The 23,953-nt window shown below is 57.0% G+C and overlaps 1 protein-coding gene across 2 annotated transcripts; it reads right to left on the reverse strand.

The window, feature by feature from the left end:
- Positions 1 to 186: 186 nt before the first annotated feature.
- SLC34A1 (solute carrier family 34 member 1) lies at positions 187 to 13,024 on the reverse strand. 2 transcript variants are annotated; one of them, XM_045828672.1, is made up of 13 exons: positions 12,872 to 13,024; positions 11,607 to 11,733; positions 11,320 to 11,469; positions 11,108 to 11,236; positions 10,894 to 11,037; positions 9,847 to 9,958; positions 9,565 to 9,760; positions 9,388 to 9,483; positions 4,271 to 4,340; positions 3,881 to 4,048; positions 2,670 to 2,786; positions 2,452 to 2,576; positions 187 to 1,808 (listed from the first exon to the last, which is right to left on the reverse strand). In XM_045828672.1, the coding sequence occupies exons 2-13, from the start codon at positions 11,710 to 11,712 to the stop codon at positions 1,305 to 1,307; spliced, it is 1,917 nt and encodes a 638-aa protein (XP_045684628.1). In that variant the 5' UTR covers positions 11,713 to 11,733; positions 12,872 to 13,024; the 3' UTR covers positions 187 to 1,304. The 2 variants fall into 2 exon arrangements, with proteins under 2 accessions (XP_045684628.1, XP_045684636.1); XM_045828680.1 differs by lacking the exon at positions 3,881 to 4,048.
- Between the last annotated feature and the right edge of the window lie 10,929 nt (positions 13,025 to 23,953).

Here is a 23,953-nt window from a genome sequence, read left to right on the forward strand (position 1 = left end):
GTCCAAGACCATCACAACTGGGTCTGGGCCCTACAGCCTTCCTGTCTCCTTGGGGTCCGAAGGCTCCAGAGATGTCCCTGGACTACAGGGGGGAGCTTTGACACCTCTTGCCCCTTGACCTGAGCCCTGTAGGCCTCAGCTGGGGTTAGGGGAAGGCTGTGGAGGAAGAGGAACTGAAAACTTGAGTGGGTTAAATGAGGCATGGTTTATTGCCAAAGATAGAGGGCCAAGCTGGGAGGAGGGAGGATGGCTGGTCCTTGCTCTCTCTATGCTGATACACAGGGCATGGCTTCTCTTGTCCATCCCGGACTTCCTGGCCCCTCCCCCAGTGGCCCTGATAAGTTGTCACCTGTCACTTGTTTTGGGGAGAACTGATTTCATGTCTGGCAGGGCAGGAATCCCACGTTTGCAGCCACTTGGGCAGGTGCCATGGGCTGTGCCTCTGCAGGACGCTGATGAGCACCAGGAAAGCCAAAAGAGGGAGGGAGGGAGCCCGAGACGTGGGTGAACACAGAGACCAGGAGGAACCAGAGGAAGTCAGCCTGGTGGGGTGGGGAATGGAGGTGCAGAGAACCTGAGGGCACATGCCCTGCCGGTGGCCTTGGGGGGCTTGCAGGGTGTCTGAGCTGTGGACTGGACTCAGTACGGCACGGCCAGGAGGATTGCTGGGCAAGCTTGCAGGCCCACTCTCTCTGGGAGTAGCGGCTGTCTTGGGGGGGAGTGGTGTTTCTGAGTCCCAGCCCATGGCCTCTCCTCACCATTAGATGAGAGCAAACTGATGTTCAAGTGCATAATGAAAGTTTAATTATTCCCCCCCCCCCCCACTTTAAATCAGGCAGTGTTCGGAAAGGGGTTGTAGCGGTGATGCAGAATGCCGGGTGAGGATGAGAAGCATGGTGTCAAGGATGAAGGATAGTGATGGGGAGGGGGCGAGAATCCAGCCAGTGACTCAGGCACCAACCACAGTTATGTACGAGCAGACAGCGGCAAATCACACACTCAGATCCTCCCTACTTCCAACCGGCCCAGCTGGAGCTGTGTGGACACAACTACACAAGGACAGGCCTCCAAACAGTGTGCAAAGGACTGAAAGTCACACCCAGGCCAGCTGTGGCCTGCACAGAGCCCCAGGGGCTCTGCACTGTGCACCTGTGCAGGCCAACACACAGGATCCCACAGCCCAGACCTCTGGGGACCTGCACAAGCACAGGAGTGAGCCCAGGGTACCTAGACAGCCCCTGGCCTCCCACCGAGGGCATCAGGCACAGGCCGTTCCCCACCCTAGTGGCAGTCAGGGCTGCAGCCTAGAGGTGGGTGGCATTGTGGTGTGCAGGCAGGGCAAGGCGGGGAGAGGGTGTGGCTGGGGGCAGCTCCTCTAGGAAGACCCTGGTAGGCAGCGGGGGTGAGCGGGGCTCGGGCCTGGCACAGCACAGGGTGGCCCGGGTGATGAGGCGGTCCAGGGGCTGCAGGGAGTGCATCCAGTGGGGCAGGAACTCCCAGGTCTGCAGCCACTTGGGCAGGTGTCTCGGGCTGCGACTCTGCAGAACGCTGATGAGCACCACGAAGGCCAGCAGGGCCGCGAAGGGCGCACCCACGCCCACCATGGCCCGCCAGCCTGCCATGGAGATGCCGAACACCAGTGAGGGCAGCAGCAGAAAGCACAGCAGGAGGTACAGGACGGCAAACCAGCGGTACTTGGCGGTGCGTTTGCCTAGTGTCTTGGCCATGCGGATGGGCAGGCGCATGCAGGGCAATGGGTACCACAGCAGGATGCCCGAGATGTTGAAGAAGAAGTGGCAGAGGGCGATCTGCAGGAGAGAGGGGGAAGGAGCCGAGGTGGGCACGGACGTGGGAATAGCTCAGAGGGGCCCGGTCTGGTCCGGGAGGCGGGAAAGTCACCATAGGGTTGACGTGCCCCCCGTAAAACGTTGTAACACTTCTGGGTCAGCGGGCAAATAACCACTGCCCAGAACTCTCCACATCTCCCTCACAAACCTCCCTTTCAGGAGTTCCTTGGAAGATCCTGCCCAAGCCCAGCACCTGCAAGATTCTTCCTAGTTTCTGGCTTAGCAGCTCTGGCCGCCTGATGGGGTCACACCCTGGCCCTCGTCCTTGGCTCGTCATTACGCCTTTGCTCCCAGAACAGGCACCTCTCTGCCATGTTCCCCTGCTCACTCTTGATCCCCCAGACCGGGCCAGGCCCCCTCTCACAGCATCCTCAGAGTGCACACCCCACTGGCCATTTACTGGTGTGACTCTGAGTCACATCTTTACTAAGTGAAAAGTAGCCACCAGCTCTACTTCGCCCGTAGGGTTGCCACGGAGCCTGGCATAGCAGATGGCCCCTGGTCAGCAGTCAAAAGTCTGTTTCATGTTATCCCACCCTGGGCCAGCGCCACACTCCGGCCCCGTCTGACCCTCCCTCTGGCAGAGCTACTCCCTGGGGCATACCTGGAAGGCGCTGGGCAGCTTCTCCCGGGGGCTGGCCAGAGCGGCCAGGATGGCCGTGGTGGTGGTGCCGATGTTGGAGCCCAGCGTGAGCGGGTAGGCGCGCTCGATGCTGATCACACCTAGGCCTGGGAGGCAGAGGGCAGGGTGTGGTCTCCCCGGCTCCCCTTGCAGCCCTTTGCCTGCCACCCGGCACTCCCACCCTGAGCACGGACACTCACCGATGAGTGGGGTGATGGCCGAGGTGAACACAGAACTGCTCTGGACAACGAAGGTCATGCCGGCGCCCACCACCATGGCTAAGTAGCCCGTGGCCCAGGTGAAGGGGGCGGGGAAGTCTGCGAATAACCCATCCCAGCAGGTCAGTGCGGGGCGAGCGTTGGGACCAGAGTAGGGACCCTCCTCCCGGAGGTCTTGGATGCCAGCTTCCAAGTGGGACCTTGTCAGTCCCCTGTTCAACTGGGATGGGGTCTACTGGCCCTCCGGTCCCGGACTCAAGGCCTGTCTCCGCCTGGCTCTGTCTCGCTTTTGCCCAGGCTGTTCGCTCTCCTGTATGCCCACCCTCCGGGCAGCCTGCGGTGGAGAGCCCTCCCTGCCCCACCCTCCTCCCACCACTGAGCTCCCTTCCTGCATTTGTCACGCAGCCTTGCCCGCGGCCAGGAAGCATCCTGAAAAGCCCAGAATGAAGCTGAAAATGAAAATCAGATCCCCCGAGTGTCCCCATTGTTCTTAGTAAAGCCCAGACCCTGAGCACAGCCTATGGCCCTGTGACCCCTCCTCCTTACCTCCCAGACCCGCCCCCCAACCTCTCTCTGCCCCTTCCCCAAACCACACGCTGGCCACAGACCTGCCCCTGCTGCTTGCTGCCACCCAGAAGGCCGTTCAGCTACATCTTGACTCCTCATTTAGGTCTCTGCTCAAATGTGCCCCCTGCACTGGGGCCACTCACCACCTGCTGGGAGCAGCCTCCTCCATACTCCATTGTATTGCCTTTCAGCTTCCTCCTTGGCTGACCTCCCCCCCCCCGCCCCAGCCCCACCGTTTGTTTTTCACAGCCATCTCCGCCTCCAGGCTGAGAACCACCCCCCCACCTCCACCCAGCCCAGGGCAGGACCTGTCTCCTGTACCTCACTTCTCTCCCCTCCCACTACACCGAGCCTGGCACAGGTAGGGGCTTGATGGCTGACTACCTGCTGATTCAATCACAGAGGCCTCTGAGAATCTCCTTAGAGCCACCTGCTGACAGACCCCAGCTGCCAGCACCTCGGGGGCCTCAGAGACCACCAGGTTCCATCTCTTCTTTGTTCACAGGAGGGAACCGAGGCTCAGAGGTGGCAGGGCTTTCCCCAGCTCTCGGAGCGGGGCAGCGGCAGGGGTCACTGCGATTTGCAAAGGCCCATGCCGGGCCGGCCCACGGCTGCCTAGCGCTCACCGGTGTTGATGACCTTCTGAATGACCTTGGCCACCTGGCCCTTGAGCAGAGAGTTGAGCATCTTGACAAGCAGGATGAGGCAGGTACACAGGAGCACCAAGGAGCCAGCCAGCAGGATGAGCCCCACAGCCAGGTCAGGCAGACTTGTGTCCACAAAGATGTGGTTGCCTGTTGGGGGGGGGTGTCAGGTTGCTGAGAGCTGACACCCCCTGGCTCCCAGCCCCCCACCTAAGGCACCTAAGGCCCTACCTCAGTCCCTTAAACCTCAACAACCGGCCTGACCTGAGCCCAGGAGCTGGGCTGGTTGGCAGCTGTTTTTCCTGGGGGCAGCCCTGCCTCTGCTGGCTCTGCCCTGCCAGGCCAGGCCTCTCTTGCATGGTAGACACTCACATTTCTCCATGCTCGAGTTTCCGAGGGTCTGGCTGCTGTTGGCCTCTGCCCTGGACATGGGGGTGGAAACCTAGATTACAAGGAGAGTGACTTAGAAAATTCCAGAAAATGCAGCCTAGAGTTGGGGCCAAGGCGGAGACTCGGAAGAGATGGGCCTGCGGGCACCATGATGGGCCTCCTGGCTGCACACCCCTGGGTGCTGTGCAGCCCTGGGTGCTGTGCTTGCCTGCTCTGAGCCTGTCTCCTCTACTGCAGAGGCGAGAGCGGAAACACCTGCCGCACAGGCCTGGCCACGGTCAGCCCTCTGCAGTTCTGCCCCGACAGTCCCCTGAGCTGGTTCTTTGGGCTCACAGGGCCCGCTGACCCGGTGGCTTCCTGTCCTCCTTTCTGCCACCTCTCCTGGCATGAGGCTGCTGTCCACAGTTCTCTTCTCCTGAAATCTCTCCCATTTTTATTGCCAATCCCTCTCGGTGCCCTCTCTACCCCAGCACCCTGGCCCAGCCTCCCATCTGAGGCCCAAGCTCCATTTCTCTTTTGTTCACTTCCTTATATGGAGAGAGTTGGGCGGGGGGGGGGGAGGGAACCCCTGGGGGGCCCAGGCCCCAGGCTCCACAGCTTTTTCCTTCCCCACTTACTATCAGTGAAGTGATGGGGGTTTCTGGGGAGGCTCCTCGAGCCAGAGGACCCAGGGCCAAGCAAGCAGCCTAACCGAGGGGCTCAGCTGGAGGTGGTGCACGCAGTGTACCGGGCCTGCAGGGGGCCACAGCCCCTCAGCTCCAGGCCACCGTTAGCCTCCAGGGGCACAGTACAGCATGGCAAAGGGCCCAATTCAACAAGAGAAACCACAGTTCTATAGTTTTAGGTAAAACCTCCCAATTTGCAAATGTTGACAACCACTTTAAGACATGCTTTACCGTTCTGGGAAAGTCAGTCTGGTCTGGGGAGCATTCACTTGTAGCCTCGTTGGGTTAAGGAGTTATTGTTTTTAAATGCCGCCCCCCTTCCCCAGACCCCAGCACAAGAGGAGAAAGTGGTCTGGGCTGGGGCTGGGACCTACAATTTCATTGAGGGCGTGGGGGCCGGAAAGAGCAGTCATTCCCAGGGCCCCAGGTGAAATGCCAGAGCCACAACTTCTCTTGTCCCTACAGACAAACCGTGCTGCCTCTTTTGGGAGCTGATATGGTTGCTGGCTCCATTCCCCTGGAGCTCCGCATTCCACGCGCCGCCGACCTGCCCCCGTGCTGAGGGTACAGGTGCAGGTGGGGTCCTGGCACTTTATGTTACAGCTCCATTAGGTTTGATTTTAAACTGTGTCATTTAAAAAACGTATGATAAGATGAGACCTATTTATGGCACCTGGCTTTAGGTTGGGGTTTATTTTAGTGGTGTGTGCTCCCTTGCAAGGGCACCGTGCTCGGCTGTGTTCCCAGCTTGTCACACCAGAGCCTCGGGGCACTCCCAAGCAGGCTGAGAAACCAGGAGGAAATAGTCTCTGATGGGCATGGTTAGAAAAGCCAAGCAAATGGTAGGAACTGCTCTGCAGGTGAGGGACAGAGCCAGGTGTGAGGGACAGTAAGGTGTGAGGGACAGAGTCAGGTGTGAAGGACAGTAAGGTGTGAGGGACAGAGCCAGGTGTGAGGGGAGAGCCAGGTGTTTGCTGTCAGGCAGGTCTGAGTTCAAACCCTGCCTCTTACACCAACCACCCTGGGCACGCCCTGCCCCCTTCCTGAGCTCATTCTCTCTGAAGCAGGACAGTGAAAGGGCTGTTTACAGGGTTACAGGAGAAAATGTGTGTGAGACGCTCACCTAAGGACTTAGCTCATGACAATGGCTCCAGATAAGGACAGACCCCTTCCCTCCCTGGGCCCATCGCCTGGGAAGGGTGTGTGTGTGTGGGGGGGGGATTGACTTCTCAGGTTAGAATCAGTGGTTCCCACATATATGCCTGAGGACCTTGACCCTGTTGGAGGGGACCTTGGTGGGTCTTCCTTCCTGGGGGACCCCAGCCTGGAGCCCAGGGAAGCAGGTGATGCCCGGAGATGAGTGGGGAAGGGGTCTGTGGGATTCTGGGAGGCCAGAGAAGGGCAGGAATTTCTCTGCGATCCCCTAGGAGCTGGCAGTGTTGGGGCAGGACAAGGGCAAGGGCTAAGGCCTCTGGGGTTTTGGAGCCTTGACATTCCTGCCCAGGGTGTGCGGTGCGGCCCTGGCCGAGCTCACAGGGGAGTTCAGAGGCTGTCAAGGGGAGGAGAGAGAGTGTGGAAGCTGCAGCCAGATAAAGAACTGGCAAGCCCAGGGTCTGGGACATCCCACCCAGGATGTGGCCATCCCTCCTGGGGGTGTGGTGCAATTCGGGGGGAGTGTTGGGGTGACATGTGGTCGGGGTGGTGAACTCAGTGGGAAGCAGAGAGCAGATGAGCCTCCGGCGGCCCTGGGCTCAAACCCCAGCTGAACACTCCCAGCTGTGTGACCCTGGACCAGACACACAGCCTCTCCGGCCTCCATTTCTTCCCCTGCGGCAGGGGTTCGTCAGCCTGCCCGCCTTTCCCCAGAGGCTAGTTGTGAGGAATCTCGGAAGAGAGATTTGGGACTGAAATGTCTGCAGAGCCATCCCAAATTAAGGAGGCACCTCTGGGAACTGAGAGGTGATTAAGCTCACAAAAAAAGAACGCCAGGCTCCGAGAATCCTTTCCTGGGGAGAGAGCCAGGCTGGGGGCCTGCGCACTAGCTTCCCCTCCAAGGGAGGGCACTAAGGGTCTTTGTTTCTGAGGGGTAGATCGCCACGCCGGCAGCGCCATCTGGTGGTAGACAGGGGAACTCCTTAGAGCATCACCTGCCGCACCAGTGGGTTTATCTGGGTGGCTGCGGCCACCTGGTGGCCCTCGCATGTGATGGGCACAATGGGGAATGCACGTGAGTGGTGGGGCTCCAGACTGGCATCTGGAAGAGGCTTTAAGATGAAAATTCAGGAACACGGGTTCCAAGTTCCACCAGGATTTTCCTCCTTCATCAATCACATGAACTGGGGCAAGCCTCTCTGAGCTTCAGTTTCCTCATCTGTAAAATAGGGATGTAGTCACCCCTGCTTCTCAGATTGCAAGTCCTCACAAAATGCTTGTTGGCACCAGCCCAGTCTGGCTGGCAGTCCACAGTGCGACTGCACAAGAGCGCCAAGGGCTGTAGCAGCACTAAAACTGCCTCTGCTTTTTCTTTCCCCATCTGGACAACCTCAGATTCCTAGTCTTCTCCTTGGTAACATGGTTCACTAGAGACTGGGTTGGGCGAGTTCAGGTCCAGCGTGACGAAAGCATGGAGGCAACGGGGACAGGCTGGAAGGGAGTGCAGGGAGACTCAGTGGCCAAAGCAAAACCCTAGTCTTCAGTGCTAGAGGATCCGCCAGCACACATCACCTCCAGCTGCATGAACAACATCCTATGGGGCTGTCCCAGAGAGACAGCAAGAACAGGGAGCTCAGGTCCCACCCCCTGGTTACTCTCCAAGCCAAGGAAACTGCTCTTAAAGGGTCTCCAGGGCTCAGATAGGTGACAGCTGGAGCAGCGAGGACAGCCCAGCTGAGTGACTTTGGGCAGGCTGCTGCACGCCTCTGAGCCTCAGGGGCCTCCTGTGGAAGACGGGTTGCCATGTCCACCTCACCAGCACCGTGTGAGGGTGTTGTCGGGGAGGGCTGCATGCAGTGGTGCATGCTGCAGGGGGTGTGCTGGATGCAGGTGGGCAGCAGGGCTTCCGAGCAGCGAGGAGCCGGGCCGCGGAGCTCCCTTCCACGGCCTGTTTTATTGGGAAGATCAAAGTGGGGGATTTCTCTCCCTGCAGGTTTTGCAAAGAAGCAGAGAAGGTTGTGATGATTCTTTGAGCTCGAGAGGGCTCCACCAGCCGGTGACAAGGTGGAGGTTGTCAGCGAGGTCCCAAAACCAGAACCAAAGCTGCCTGTGCTGGCTTTCTGATGTTGGACGGCCTCGAACACTCAGCAGGGCTCAGCTGGAGCTGTGTGCCATGCCAGGGAGCCTTGGAGGGCAGGGTGAGAGGCTTCTCTCCACACACACCGGGATAAAGGCTCAGTGACATGGAGTAGCAAGCGGAGATGATGAGGGGGAAAGGCGTGGGCTTGGAGTTTCCTTCTCTCTCGTTCCAAGAGGGTTTACTTCTTATATGTAATCACCAAGGGGGAGCAGGCACTGGGGCTTATGGTTTTGATGGAGCGGATTCCCACTGATGGCTGAGGGAGAAAGTGTGCTAGTTGCCCGCTTCCTTGTTAGTCTGGTGTCACAGCCAGTCCATGAGTGTCCAACTCATCCAGAGAGATCTTCATTCAGGCCGCAGAAGCCAGAAGCAGCAGAGACAGTGTAGAGGGACGAGGGGACACAGGCCTGTGGGAGTCTCCAGGGGAAGGAGCTCCGATGTCAGCACCAGGGGCTGCTGTGTCTCCAGTGAGGTGTCCGCGTGGCCTGCGTGGCCTGCTCCTGGGCCTGTCCTTGTTCATCCTGCTCTCCTGGGCATCCTTGTAGCACTCCATCCCTGCCCTCTCTGCGTATGTCTGGGCCCCCAGGCTCAGCAGAGTTGAGCCACTAAACCCCTGTACCCCGTGGGGAAGAGAGAGTCCTAGACGGTGAGACCTGTGCTTGGGGCCCTGACAGGGTAGGGAAAGCTGTAGCAGGTTTCTTTGCCCCTTGGAGCCTATTTCTCTGCTGGTGAAACCGGAAGGTTGAGGCAGATCAGCGGCCCCTAAACTGAGCATGGAGCAGACAGGGGGCTTGTTGAAATTAGGCTGCCAGGCCTCACCCCCGAGTGTTTCCTGATTTGGCAGGTGGAGGGGAGGGGCTGAACACTTCCCATCTCTAACAGGTTCCCAGGTGGCACAGGTGCCACTGGTCCACACTTTGAGAACCACTGGGCTAATCAATTACATGCTTACTCTAATCGATCAGTAATGGCTGCCTTGAGTCAGCGTGAGGCATGGTCTCACAGAAAAGGGGCCGCGTCTTTGCTCTCTCCGAGCTAATGATGTCTAGGGTCTGCATGGAGCCTTGTAAAGAGACGAGGGCACCTACAGTTGGCTGACCCAAGAGGTGGTTCTCTCACCTGGGGCTGGACCTGGGACTCACCTCTGTGGCGTCTGGGTGGCACCAGATCCTGATGAGACTGTGGTTCCTCAGGGACTCATCGCCCATGGCAATGCTGGTGATCACGGACTTGTCCAGCTGTGGGCCAGATGTGGGCACCATGAGGGAGGGGCGCCTGCCATGCCCAGCCCCCACCTGCACCGGCAAGCCCTGCCCCACCTGGATGATGAGCTTAGTGAAGGGCTCCGTAATGATCTTGAGCAGGTCTGGGGCATCTCGGCTGCTGAGGATGTTGAAGGAGGCCACCACCCATCGAGTGATGTGGTACAGGTATCGAGTGGCAGCCTCCAAGGGCAGCAGGACGAGAACCGATAGCCAGTTGAAGCAGTCGTGCACAGTGGCCCCCGCGAAGGCCCTGGGCAGGAAGGCCACGTTGTAGGGTAGGCCGGGCCTGGACCACCCGCCCCCCACTCCCGGGCCCCTCCCCCTCTGCCGCCTCACCGCCGGAAGTCGGTCCTGTCCCCTGCCTGCATCAGGGCCACGATGGTGTTGGTGACAGAGGTGCCAATGTTGGAGCCCATGATGATGGGGATGGCAGAGCTGACCTCCAGCACTGGGTTCGAGGGGGCCTCTTAGCTGAGGGGCGTGGACTTCCAGCTCCCACGCCCCAGCACCTCTGCCCTGTCCTGGCCCCCAGCGGGCATTCCTGCCACGCTGTGGGCCCCTCGGGGCAGCAGTGCTGCAGGTACCTGTGGGTATGTGCTATGTGTTTCACATATGTGAACACGTGTGAGCCAATGCATGTAGATGAACGTGGGCGTGGGCGTGCATATATGAAGGCATGTGTCCTGTGTGCAAATATGTGCACCTGTTGCCAATCGATTAGAACTGGCATCTGTACACAAGTATGACAATCAGTTTCGTGTGTCAGCGTAGCTAAGTCTCTGTGAAGGTGTTTTGCAGGTGTGATTGCCTCCGCAATCAGCTGACCTTAAGCAAAGGAGATAAACCTCAATAATCTGGGGGGCCCCATCCAATGAGACACAAGGCAAAAGGCCTTCGGAGCACTGCTGAGGCTTCCCTGTGCTCTGCAGCTTCTGCCCCAGAGTTCCACCCGCCCCTCCCAGCGGCCTGCACACCAGCGGTGGGCATGCCTGCCAGCCTCAGTCCCCGGGCAAAGTCCGTGCAAGCAGCCGTATATAGACATACGTGTCCCCCTACAGGCTCTGCTTCTCTGATTTCCCTGGTGCTGTTCCCCTGACTGGTGGAATAAGTACCATGTGGTGCTGTGGAGGTGAGCCATCCTGGGTCTGTGCTCCCATCTGTTACCCTTCTAGCTCCTGAGACCCCCCCTCCTGACTGAGACTCCTGTCCAGGCCTAGGAGGACAGAGGGGGAGATGACAGAGCTCTGCCCTTTGCCCTCCACCCCTATTTTCACTCCTGCCCTTGCCCTCATCCCTGACACACCCCCAGCCCGCTGCCAGCCCACTCCCAGCATACCCCACTGCCCACACTGTGCCCCAGCCCAGCCCTGTGGGCACACTCACAGCCAGAGGAGACCATGCTGACAATGATGGAGGTGGAGGTGCTGGAGCTCTGCACCAGCACGGTCACCAGGATGCCCACCACCAGCCCCGCCACCGGGTTGGACAGGATGGCATTGTCCTTGAAGATGTCACCAGCCACCTTCCCTGGGAAGCATGAGCCACACTGTCCAAGGCCCTTCAGGGACCCGTCCCCAGGCCCCTCCCCTGACCGTACCTCCAGCCAGCTGGAAGGCAGAACTGAGCACGTCCAGGGAGCACACAAAGAGATAGAGGAAAGCGAGCATCAGGGGCACCTTGAGCAGCGTCACGGCAGCCCAGCGCAGCTTCTGGGCTAGCCCGGGCTCTGGAGACGGGACGATCGTGAATGTGTGGCCAGAGGGCTGGGCAGTGGTGGTCAACACCCCCGCCTCCCCCGCTGAGGCCCACCTGGCTTCGGCTCCTCCTCCAGGGCCAGCTTGGTGGGCAGTGGGTCATGGAGCTCTAGAACCTCCCCGAAGGGGCAGCCGGGCTCAGCGAGGGCCACCGGGCCCAGGCTGGGGAAGGCATAAGCAGCGGTCCCTGGGATCCTGTGCAGGACTGGGGAGGGAGGCTGGTCAGGAGTCCCCAGAGGCCCCAGGTCCCCAAGGGCAGGAGGGGTGGGGGGAGGAGGGGAGGCTTCCCCTGGGGTGTGGGCAACCGTGAGCAAGCAGGGTCTGGGGTGGAAGCGCACTCACCCTGAGGGCTGGGCACGTAGGCAAAGGCCGCCCCACGCATCACATGGCCCCTGACCGGGAGTGGGGAGACAGCAGGGCCCCCCAGCCTGTCTCTGTAGGACATCATCCTGGGCACATGTGCAGGGTTCTGCAGCAACAGTGAATGACGGCTGCCGGGCCCTGCACACTCGCACATCCACCCCCCATGCACACAGAGTCATGATGTGTGATTCCAAACACACGCCCATAGGCCCCCCCCCCACACACACACCTGGGGCCACACACGCAGGTGGTCAGCACAGATTTGGGCATGCGCTCACTCACTCAGCAAGTACTTATTGGGCGTCTGTGGTGCCCTGGGCACAAACTAGATGCTGGGCACCGTGGTGACTGAACACAGACACAGCACCTGCCCCCCCAAAGCTCAGAGTTTGGTGGGGAGATATATGTCAATGAAATAATCCCTCAGGTAGATGGGAAATGGCAATGAGGACAAGGGTTCCAATGGCAGATATGGGTGCCACCAGAGTGCCTGGGGGGACAGGAAGAGGGCATCCTGCTGTGAGGAACCAGCACAAGGTTACCAGCAGAAGGGGAAGGGGTGGTGCTGAGGCCAGGCCAAGTGCAGGCAGGAGCCAAGAAGTCCCTGCAGTGGGCGAGGCCAGGGAACGAGGGGACAGAGGCTGGGGGGTGGCTGGGGATGGGTGCACAGGAGCTTTGTCCGTCCTGAGAGTGGTGGCAAGGAGCCACAGGCACCTCAGGGGAGCGTCCACCGGGCTGGGCTTGCCTCACAAGTGAACCTCTTTCCCCGTCCGTCTCCCAGTCCCCCCAACAGTAAACAGGCCCTGCCGACTTTCTCCTGTGAATGCGGCTCAGAGCAGGGCTGGTTTAGGTAAGGAGGTCCCCCCCACAATGGCCCCACATTGACCCCACATTTGGGAAGCCCAAGCCTGCTTAGGCATCCCCACCCCCTGAACTGCCCCAGGAGTTCTTGGCTCTTGGGGCTGGGGTGCCCCAGTCTGCTTCAGCAGTGCCCCCCCCCCCATTCCCAACACTGTCCCACGGGGCCCTGGCTGTGGGGTGGGGGCAGGGGGGCCAAGCTGAGTGCCAGGTCCTTGGGGAGCGCAGCCCTTTCTACTTTGGGGGTGAGCCAGACTGGGTCAGCACTGACATGTTATGGGGGTGGGAAGAGGGGCACAGTTAGGACACAGGTGAGGGGCTGGGGTGAGGAACTGTTCCTCATTATGTGTGGGGATAAGGTAGGGAGGAGAGGGCCCTGGGCTCACCTTGGGGTTCTGTGTTTCGGCTCCTGCTCAGCTGCTCAGGGAAATCCCAAGAGCCTGAAGAGAAGCTGGGACCCTCCACTTTATACCCTCAGGTCAAGGGCAAAGTCCCTAGAACCCTAGCTGCCCTCCCTTTGTTCCCCTATTAACCTCATCCCCGAGATTCCTCCCAGTTAATTGCTAATCGTCAGCTCTGCAGGGGAAGTCTGCATCCAGGCTCACCCCCACCCGCCCTGCCCCACAGACGCTCAGCCTGAAACGCTGCCCAGACCCAGCGAGGGCCCAAACACAGCCTGCACCCCACCTCCACCCTGGGACCCTGAAGCCACTCAGGCACTGTGTTGCCAGGGTCCCCAAAGATTCTGTGGCTCCAGCCCCTTCTCCTCACTCTTGGCCTGACAGGACTCCCCAAGGAGTGACCCAAACATCCTTGGGCCTTGCCATGGGTCTGTGTGTCTGTGGGTCTGTGTGTCTGTGGGTCTGTGTGTCTGGGTAGGGGGAGACATTTGGAGGAGAAGGAGTCTGTAATGGAAGAAGCAATGGGAGACTGACCTGGAGGAGCCTCGTGCTGTGCAATGTTGGAGCATCTCCAATGCCCAACCATGGGTCCAGAGTGAGAGCCTAACAGAATGTGGAGCCTGGCCAGACCAAGAAGGGATTGTCTACATTTTAGAATGGCCCCTCTGGGTGGGGTGGGCTTGGGATATGTCCCGGGGCGAGTCTGGAAGCAGAGAGACCAGTGAAGAGGCGGAGAGATGATGAGCTCTGAACCAAGGTGGGCGGGAGGGATGGAGAGAGGATACGTCCCAGGGGCACCTGGGCAGCAGGACCGGAGATCGGAAGAGAGGGAGGGAGTGGGAATGCACCGCAGCTGGGTTTCCGGGTTGGGGGACCGATAACGATGTGAAACAGGCGTCCGGGGAAGCCTTTGAGCAGTTTGCTCCCCTCTCACGGGCCATGGAGCCTGAGCTGGGGACCAGATTCCAGAGAGATGAGGAGGAAACTTCTTTTCCAAGGGATCAAGGTTTGATCAGATCCAGCAATAGTAGGTTTCATTCAATATCTAGTTGGGCAACTGCCTAACATTGTACAACCGTGCCCCCACCCCCACCCCTCCACCCACTCCCAATCCTCCCCACCCACCCACCCCCATCCATCCCCCATCCACCCCCCACCCATCCATCCACCTACCCCTCCAGTCACCCACCCCCATCCACCCGCCGCCCACCCCTTCATCCACCCACCCCCCATCCACTTATCCACTCATCCACCCATCCGTCTGTCCCTCCATCTATCCATCCACCAACCCACCTAGCCAGCCAGCTGGCCTATGTCTTTCCATCTATTGGGTTGGCCAAAAAGTTCAAGTTCATTTAGTTTTTTTTTTTTTCTGTAGGATGGGTCTAGTAGTGCTTATTTGTGTATAACTTCATTTGAAACAACTTTGTTAGATTGTATTGTGACAACTGTCATATCAGTGTGCATTAAAAAAAAAAAAATCAGCCCTGGCTGGTATGGTTCAGTGGATTAAGTGCTGGCCTGTGAACCGAAGGGTCACTGGTTCAATTCCCAGTCAGAGCACATGCCCGGATTTTGGACCAGTTCCCCAGTAGAGGGTGCACAAGAGGCAACCACACATCGATGTTTTTCTTCCTGTCTTTCTCCCTCCCTTCCCCTCTCTCTATAGATAAAGAAATAGGGACTTCCGGCAAGATGCAGGCATAGGTGGATGCACCATACCTTCACGCACAATTAAGATCGGAACAACAACAGTTTAGAGGCAGAATAACACTCAGAACTGATAGAAAATTTATCTGAATGGAAGTCGGACAGCCAAGAAGTTGAAATAGACCCGTTCATCCGGACCGATAGGAGGGGCGGAGACGAGAAGAGGGCGCATAAGGCAACCGGGAGCACGTAAGGCATCTGGGGCATGCAAGATCCCAGTGGGTGGACCCCAAGTACGCAAGTGGCAGCTGGCAGACCCAGTGAGGCAGTGATTGTGGAGCAGGGCAGAGCGCACAACCCAGGATCCCAGGGAAGGGACTGAGATCCCACAGGGAACAGAGCTACCATCAATGTTCCCTCTTGACCCTGCCCTCACATACAACGTCACAATCTAGTGACTGGGGTGCCCAGCCCTGGTGAACACCTAAGGCTCCACCCCTCATTGTAACAGGAGAGACCAGTCAAAAAAGAGAGAGAGAGAGAGAGAGAGAGAGAGAGAGAGAGAGAGAGAGAGAGAGAGAGAGCTGGCTCAAACAGAAGCACAAATCAGTGCCCCAGAACTCATCCTTTTGAGTGACCAAGAGATAGCTAACCTATCAGATGCACAGTTCAAAACACTGGTGATCAGGTGATCAGGAAGCTCACAGAATTGATTTTGGTCACAAATTAGATGAAAAAATGCAGGTTACCATAAAAGAAATGAAGAAAAATGCACAGGGAATCAACAGTGATGGGAAGGAAACTGGGACTCAAAATAATAGAGTGGACCAGAAGGAAGAAAGAAACAACCAAACAGCAAAGAATGAAAAAAATAAGAATTAAAAAAAAAATAAAGAGAAGCTTAGGAACCTCCAGGACATCTTGAAACGTTCCAACATCCGAATTATAGGGGTACCAGAAGGGGAAGAGGAAAAGCAACAGATTGAGCACATATTTGAACAAATAATAAAGGAGAACTTCCCCATTCTGGCAAAGGAAATAGACTTCCAGAAGTCCAGGAAGCTCAGAGAGTCCCAAAGAAGTTGGACCCAAGAAGAAACACACCAAGGCACATCATAATTATATTAGCCAAGGTAAAAATGAAGGAGAGAATCCTAGAAGCATCAAGAGATAAGGGGACAGTAACCTACAAAGGAGTTCCCATCAGACTGTCAGCTGATTTCTCAAAAGAGACCTTACAGGCAAGAAGAGGCTGGAAAGAAGTATTTCAAGTCATGAAAGACAAAGACCTATATCCCAGATGACTCTATCCAACAAAGCTTTCATTTAGAATGGAAGGGCAGATAAAGTGCTTCTCAGATAAGGTCAAGTTAAAGGAGTTCATCATCACCAAGCCCTTATTATATGAAATGTTAAAGGGACTTATCTAAGAAAAGAAGATTAAAAAAAAAAACACGTATAGTAAAAGGACAGCAAACTCACAATTATTAACAACCACACCTAAAGCAAAACCAAAAGAAACTAAGCAAACAACTAGAACAGGAACAGAACCACAGAAATGGAGAGCACATGGAGGGTTAGCAACAGGGGAGTGGGAGGAGGAGAGAGGGGGAAAAGGTACAGAGAATAAGTAGCATAGATGGTAGGTAGGAAATAGGGGGAGGGTAAGAATAGTATGAGAAATGTAGAAGCTGAAGAACTTATAAGTATGACACATGGACATGAACTAAAGGGCGGGGAAGTGGGTGGGAGAGGGTGTGCAGGGTGGAGGGGAGTGAAGGGGGGAAATGGGACAACTGTAATAGCATAAACAATAAAATATATTAAAAAAAGATAAAGAAATAAAACCTTAAAAAATAATTTAAAATTAAAAAAAAAATAGCCCTGGCTGGTGTAGCTCAGTGGATTGAGTGCAGGCTGTGAACCAAAGCATCGCAGGTTCTATTCCCAGTCAGGGTACATGCCTGGGTTGCAGGCCAGGTCCCCAGTGGGGCCCATGTGAGAGGCAACCACACATTGATTCTTTCTCTTCCTCCCTCCCTTCCCCTCTCTAAAAATAAATAAAATCTTTAAAAAAATAAATATATTCTTTAAAATAAATAAAAAAATAAACATCAAAACTGGTGAATTTGTGTGCAGCCATTGTAATATTGAAGATTGAAGAAAATATACATTTTCAGCATATTATGCTTTATTATTTCAAGAAAGGTAAAAATGCAACTGAAACACACACACACACACACACAAAGATTTGTGCAGTGTGTGGAGAAGGTGCTGTGGCTGATTGAACGTGTAAAAGTGGTTTGCGAAGTTTCTTGGCATTACTGACACTTTGGCCAAATCTCTGCAGCGTGGCTGTCGTATGAACTGGAAGATGTTCAGCAGCGCCCCTCGCCTCTACCCACTAGAAGCCAATAGTGGGAGATAGCCGGCATATTCAGAATATCCAAATCAACAATATTATTGGTGGAAATGAAAAAATGTGTCTTATTTTACAGAAAGAACTAAACAGAATTTTGGCCAACCCAATATTTCTAAGCACATTCATCGAGTTCCTACTCTGTGCTGAGCCAGGATTGGCAGGGTCGGCTTCCCTCCTGGTCTAAACGATGGACCAGTCCCTGCGTCATCTGGGATTCTGAGGCGTCGCCTCACCTCCCTGATAAAATGGCACTTAGCTCGGCCTTTCCAGTTAGCCGTGGAAGGCGGTGAGATAAATAACCCATCTCTGTGTCAAGAACAGAGTCCTTCGGCGTGCTGGCTTCGTGTCTTCTTCATGCTCTCCTGCCCTTTGACTGTCTTCGAGGTGGCTGAGGCGTCCTGGCCAATGACAGGGCCCGCCTCCTCTGGAATCTCAGTCCTGCCTCTGCCTGCCTGAGGTCCCCTGAGCTGCACTCCTGCTCAACGCTGATGGTGGCTGAGGGTGAGATAGGCCCAGCCTTTTCCATCATGGAAGACAGGAATCTGCACAGTTCCCCTTGAGTGTGACAAAGGTTAACTAGTTAGTGGTTAATTCACAGAGCATTGTGGGGACTGGTCCGAATAAACTCTCTGTCACAGTGGCTAAGAGCAGGACACACAACTCCACCTCCCCCCCCAACCCGTGGCTGTGTCAGTTTAGGCCACAGAACCCACAGGGGTCAGAAGGGGTGGGTGGAGGTGTGGCGGGGGGTTGGTTCGGTAGAGTGACCACATGTTCTGGTTTGCCTGGCCAGGTCCTGGTGTGGCTGTTGACCCAGTGTCCCCTTTCACTTTGAAAAGCACCCTGCCTAGGACAACAAGCCATATGGCCCTAGGGCTTGTTCTGGGGGTGCTGGGGGACTGGGAGGCAAGGAATCAACTGGAACGTCTCCATTCATAGCAAAAGGAAATTAAAAATAACCCTGCTTCTCAGAAACATCATAATGTTCAGAACATTGCCTTTCATCCTTTTCCCTCTGTCTTCCCTTTTAAACTTTCTATGAGTTTATTTGAGCCAAACTCACAACATTCTGGGAAGCAGGATCTCAGATGCTCTGGTGAACAACTGCTTTGCAGTTTCTTTCATGCTCATACATTTGGAATGAAGAAGGGAATCTCTCTGCCTTTTCACCCACTGAGGATTTCCGTGTCTATGAAAGACTGAATCTTGCCCTTTTTCATCTGCCGTTATATCAAAAGCCTTTTCCTGTGTCTTTACACTCAGCATAGATGTGGTTTTTCTTTTAAAGATTTTATTTATTTATTTTTAGACAAAGGGGAAGGAAGGGAGAGGGAGAGAAACCTCAGTGTGTGGTTGCCTCTCACACACCCCCAAATGGGGACCTGGCTTGCAACCCAGGCATGTGCCCTGACGAGGAATTGAACCGGCAACCTTTTGGCTCACAGGCTGGCACTCAATCCACTGAGCCACACCAGCCAGGGCTGCTTCTCCTTTTTAATAACGCTATGATCTTTGTCGGTTTTGACATCTCTCTTCCTTGCTCTCATGGGGTTAGTGGGGGAGTCAGTGGTTGATCACATCCAAAATATTCCCTCAAATTCTGGGTGGGGGATGGGCTGCTACAGCCCCAGCAAAAGCTCTGAAATGTGGATCTGACCAGAGCTGCTTTCGGACCCCTGAGAGCAGCGGAGAAGGTGGCTGCACTTCAGCCCTAGCCTCTCAACCCCTCTGCTCATTCAACACGCCCCCCCACCCACAGCCCAGCTTTTCCCGGTCTGTGACAGGCTCTGTGTGTCCCCCTGAATGGTGACCCTGCCCTGTCTGCTCACGTGCATTCTGGCCATGGCCTCCCCAGACCTCTGGGCCTGCAGTCTGGGTGGTTGGCAGTGTCTCGTGTGGAGAAAAGGCTTCCAGGAGGAGGAACAGTTGTGGAGGGAAGACGCCCAGATCTGCCTGTGCCAACTGTGCCTGGGGGCGAGGACCCAGAGCCGAGCTGGGTCCCCGCTTGTGTCTGTGGCACAGGCCATGCTCCAGAACCCATCAGGGGCCTCAGGTAGCAGCGTGGGTTGTCCCTTTGGGCAGGAAATGGGGCAGGCGTCTTCGAGAGGTTCTTCTCCTCCACCTCCTTGTCTCCAATCCATCCCCCAGTTCTCCTGGCTCTGCTTTCCCACCGGCTACCACCCCTCACCTGCGTTGTTGCAATCCTCTGCCCTCCCTCCTCCCAATCCAGTCTCCAAACACACAGTCAGCCAGCCCTTCCAGATGCACTTATCACCTCACCCCCTTCCCTTTTAACACCTGCCCGGGGTAGCCTCTCAGCATCTCCACCTGGGAGCTCAACATGACTTGGCTTCCCCTGGGAAGGGGCCCAGGGAGAGTGTGGTGAGGAGAGCTGTGGTGGGCTGAGCCCAGAGGAGTACCCACAGTCCAGGGCGGGCAGAGGAAGACAGAACTCAGGCCTGCAGCTGGCCTGGGGCTCTGGAGGGACAGCAGAGAAGCAGGTGCCCTAGAAACCAAAGTCTCCACGTTTTGAGAGAGAGACAACCTGGTCTCTGGGTCTGCTGAGATGGCAGGTGATGGGAGAACAGAGTGATTCATTGACGCAGGAGAGCTGTCCTGAGCCAGCATTGAGGGAAGGGGCAGCTTGCAAGGAGTGGGAAGCACGAACAGCATGGCCAATGTGAACGTGACAAGCTGACAGATAATGAATTTCATCTCACCAACGGAAATGATTCCCCAGGAGCAACATGGCTGCTGAACAGAGAGCATGATGCCAAGAACAAGTGTGTGTGTGTGTCTGGAACGAAGGGAGCTGTGGGGGTGGGCGGGCACGCCAGCTGTCTGCACGATTCTCCATTAAGATCCACTGCTCCTTAAATATGTGATCCCTGGCTGGGTGGTTCAGTGGGTTGGAGCGTCATCCTGTACAACATAAGGTCGTGGGTTCGATCCCCGGTCAAGGCAGCCATTCTTCCCCAGGGGGTGGATGACAGATAAAGGCCACTTGCCACTGCCCTTTGGGAAGCAGAGCAATCCCTCTTGACTTTGTCCCCTCTTGAAGAGCCTGCACTTCAATCCCAGCTGCCCAGCACAGAGCAGGCAGGGCCCTGAGACATGTCCCACCCAGGGCCCATTTTCCAAAGCGTGGGCAGCTGACCTGAGAATGTCCTGTCTCTCTTTTGGGGATACGAGCCCTGGGCAATGATTAATCCTAGTGGCTCATGTGCCGGTCACTCATTCACTGACGAGGCCAAAGTCTGTGGCTGAAAGAGCTGAGGCTGCTTTAGGCTTCCTCGGAAATCACCTCCTGGTCTCTCCATGTCTCTCCAGCCCTGTGCCCCGGGGCTTCATGGTGGCCCCAAGGACCAGGCCTGAGCATGAGGCTGGGGATGGCACACTCCCAGATGGCAGTGCGTGCTCTGGCTTCTCGGTTCCACAATGAAACTCGGAGGCCTGGCTTTAGGCTTCGGGTCCTGGGCTCGAGTGTTGGGGGTCCCCACTCCGGCTGTGGCCTGCATCCTAAGTTCTCAAGTCCAAGCTCTGCATTCTGGGTCTGGGTTCTGGCTTCCTTCGGCCTCTCAGCACGGGGGCAGGAAGATGGTGGCTGCCCCTCCCCACCCATCTGGCTGGCCAGGACTTCGCCAGGAAGCCAGCACCCTGGGCAGGTCTGGAGGTGGAATGTGGGCTCTAAGTCACTTCTTGGCTCCGCCCCCCAGCCAGTGCTCCGGGGAGAGGTGCTGGCGGGGCCACAGGCACCCTGGCTGAGACCCTGCAGGAGTCATAGGACACATACACTTATTCACGTCCTCAGCTCTTCTTAGACCCCCAGGGCCAACACGGATGGGAGTGGCACCGCCAGCAGCTGTGCAGTGTGACATGGGACTGCGTCCAGTCCAGCCAGGGCTGCTTCTGACGGCATGTAATCAACTATGAGTGCTCCTCCCCAAGTGGGCCTTCATTTCCTTGTGGGAGCTGAATTCCAGCCTCTAATCCCCCAGAAGTCAGAGTCACTTGACCACCAGGCCAGGCCCCCCTCGGGCTGCACCTTGGGCTCACCCTTGGGGGTGGGGTGGCAGCGGCTGTCCGTATGGGGGTTGGGGGAGCCTGAGCCGGCAGCTGCATCAGCACTTTGGGCTGGGCTCCGCATGAGCAGCCCCGCCTCCACCCACCCCCAACCTGGCCTGGAGCCTCTGTCCCGAGTGCCCTGTGAGCACCCTGCGCCCCTCTTGTACCCTCACCTTCCCCAGCCGTTAGGTGGGATAAGGGGTAAGAGTCAGGGAACGAGATTCTCTCTTGGAGGCTTGGAGCCCTATCGGCTTAGGGGTCCTTGAGAAAGTCACACCTGCTGGCCCAGCCTGTGTCCTCTGTAAGATGGTGTTAGAGGCCTGCTGGGTGCTAGGTGGACAGGCCCACTCCCCTCCGGGCTGCCCACCTGGTGGGGTGAAGGGAAGCAGCCCTGCGACCCCTCCCGACCACCCAGGGTCTAGCTCCACACAGCGGCTTTGGAATAGGGCCTATGGGTTGACCAGCTGATGCCCGTCCCCTGGGCCTGGCTCAGGGCCTGGAGGGGTTCTGGGAAAGCAGGATCTAGGAGGCGGGAACTGCATTTCCCTGGCCCAGGGCTGCTGCAGGGGACGGGTTGGAGCTGGAGGTCACAGAGAGGACCGGGGCACAGAAACACGCCTGACCAGCCAGCACTTGCCTACAGAGGCGGTGGGCTGAAGCTCCTGAAGGAGGAGCTGGGTTCCGTTTCTGGACAAGTGGACAGTGGCCAGCAGCAACAAAGCAGAGGCCTCAGGAAGTTCTTTGTACGATGATGATTTTAAAATTGCATCTTAAAAATACATTAAAGCTAAGGTGACAGTTTCCTTTGAGCACTACTCCCAATCCTGGTCCTCCCCATCTCCCCATCAGTTTGGCATGTATCCTTCCAGAATATTCTCTCTTCTTTCTGTACACTTACAAGTGCCTGTGTGTTTGTGGTTTGTATAAAGGTTTCATGCCATATGCATTGCTCTTTCTTTTTCAGTTGTTTTACTGAACAATAACACATCTTGGAGAACTTTCCACATCAGGTTCCTTGGCTGCTGTGCTGTCGCAGTGTGGCGACCCCACCACGTGTAGTGACCCCATCCCCTCCCCTCTCCACGGTCGACTCTTTGCCAGTTTTCAGCCCATAGACAACCCTGCGGGGATGGGCCTCCTTGTGCCCAGGCGTGACTCTCTAAGGCTACTACTAGGGCTCACACAAGGTAAGTTTTTAATTTTAGCAGAAATTCTGAAACTGACCCCCTGGAGTAGCCATCTCCATGTCCCCTCCCAGAAAGGGCCCTGGCTCCCCATTGGGGTTTGTACAGCATCCAGGTCCTGCCTGAGGGGTGTCCCTGAGTCAGACAGCCTGTAGGCTGGCGGCTCAAGCTCCTCACAGAATCCTGGGCTGTCACTTCCCCTCCTACAGCAGTGGTTCCATGCCCACTGGGCTGTCTGGTTATGAGGACAAAGAAGAGATACAGGACTGGACTTGCCTAACTTGGGGACCTCAGCAGGTCAGTAGGTGTGAATTCTTCCCCCTGCTGGGGCCAACCTTTAGGGCGGCTCTTCACCTGACCCACGACCCCCGTGCTCATGAGGCAATCTCCTTGGTTCCCGGGTTTGACAGGTGTCATTGCTTGGAGTTGAGGGGTGGGGGGTGCAGAAGGCCATGCTGGGCCTGCAGGATCTGCCAACTCTGAGAAGACACGCCAGCTCTTAGCTGGTGTCTCTGCCTCTCTATCCCAGGGGCGTGGAAGGTGTCTCCTGCCACGGGGAGAAGCCCTGGGGCCCAGGAAATGAGAGGGGCTCTGCGGCTGATCAGGGAAGGGACGCGGGCTGTCTTCCTGCCCCTGTCTCTGGCCACAGACTGTGACCCTGGTGCTATGCAGTCCCCTGCCCAGGATCCCCACTGCCCTGCGGTCCCTGTGTCCTTTGTGGGAACTATCTGAGACTGTGGCATCCTTTGTGAGCCCACTAGGCCAAGGGGATACAGAGGTGACCAAGATGGGTGAGGTCCCTGCCCTCGAGGCCCCTGCATGGGATTGTCAGCAAACAGAGTGAAGAAGCAGGTGAGATTGTTGCAGTGGGCTGAGAGCTGTGGGGGGCCCTGGGGGGATGGCAGAGCACAAAGTGGGGACACTCTGTACTCAAGCCCCCTTGGGCTGTTGGAGCAGAAACACCAGAGACTGGCTGGCTTATGAGCGGCAGAAACAGGCTTCTCCCAGGCCCGAGGCTGGAAGTCCGAGGGCAGTGCCGGCATGCCCGGGCCTGGTGAGGGTTCTCCTGGGCTGCACACAGCCAGGCTCGCCATCCTCTCCCTGTGTCCTCACCTGGTGGCAGGGGCGAAGGAGCTCTCTGGGGCCTCCTCTGAGGGCCTGGTCCCAGTCACGAGGGCTCCACCCTCAACTCAAGTCCTAATCACCTCCCAAAGGCCCCACCTCCAAGCACCCTCACACTAGGGCTGGGACCTGAACATGAGTGTAGGGGATACCCCCGTTTAGACTGCAGCACAAGGTGACCAGGGAAGGCTCCTCTAAGGCGTCTGAGACAAGACTTGCAGCAAAGCAGGGCTTCATGTGGCAACCCTTGGCACCCCCACAGGAAACGCGTCCCCCAGTCCTGCTCTCCTGTGTCGCCCTCGTCCGCATGCAGGTCCCCTCCCTGCAGGTCCTTCTACAAATTCCCAGGCGATGGTAGAAAATGACCAGGATCAGGGTTCTGATTGGGGGAGAGGACCATCCCTGGACTGAACTGACTGGCTAGGTCTGGGTCACGAGCTTGCACCAGCGGTTAGGGGTCACCACAGCCAAATGACATGGTCGAAGTGGCAGAGTGCTGACGCCCCCTCTCCCAGGAAGGCCCCACTGTGAGTTCTGGGAAAGGCACAGGGGGCCAGCAACACCCCGAGTCTCCTCCAGTCACAGGACAGGGATGGTGGTGGAGCTTGGGGCAGAGAGGACGGC

This window comes from Phyllostomus hastatus, unplaced genomic scaffold (assembly GCF_019186645.2).
Source record: "Phyllostomus hastatus isolate PE091 unplaced genomic scaffold, TTU_PhHast_1.1 phas_contig_150, whole genome shotgun sequence".
NCBI classification, from domain to species: Eukaryota; Metazoa; Chordata; class Mammalia; order Chiroptera; family Phyllostomidae; genus Phyllostomus; species Phyllostomus hastatus.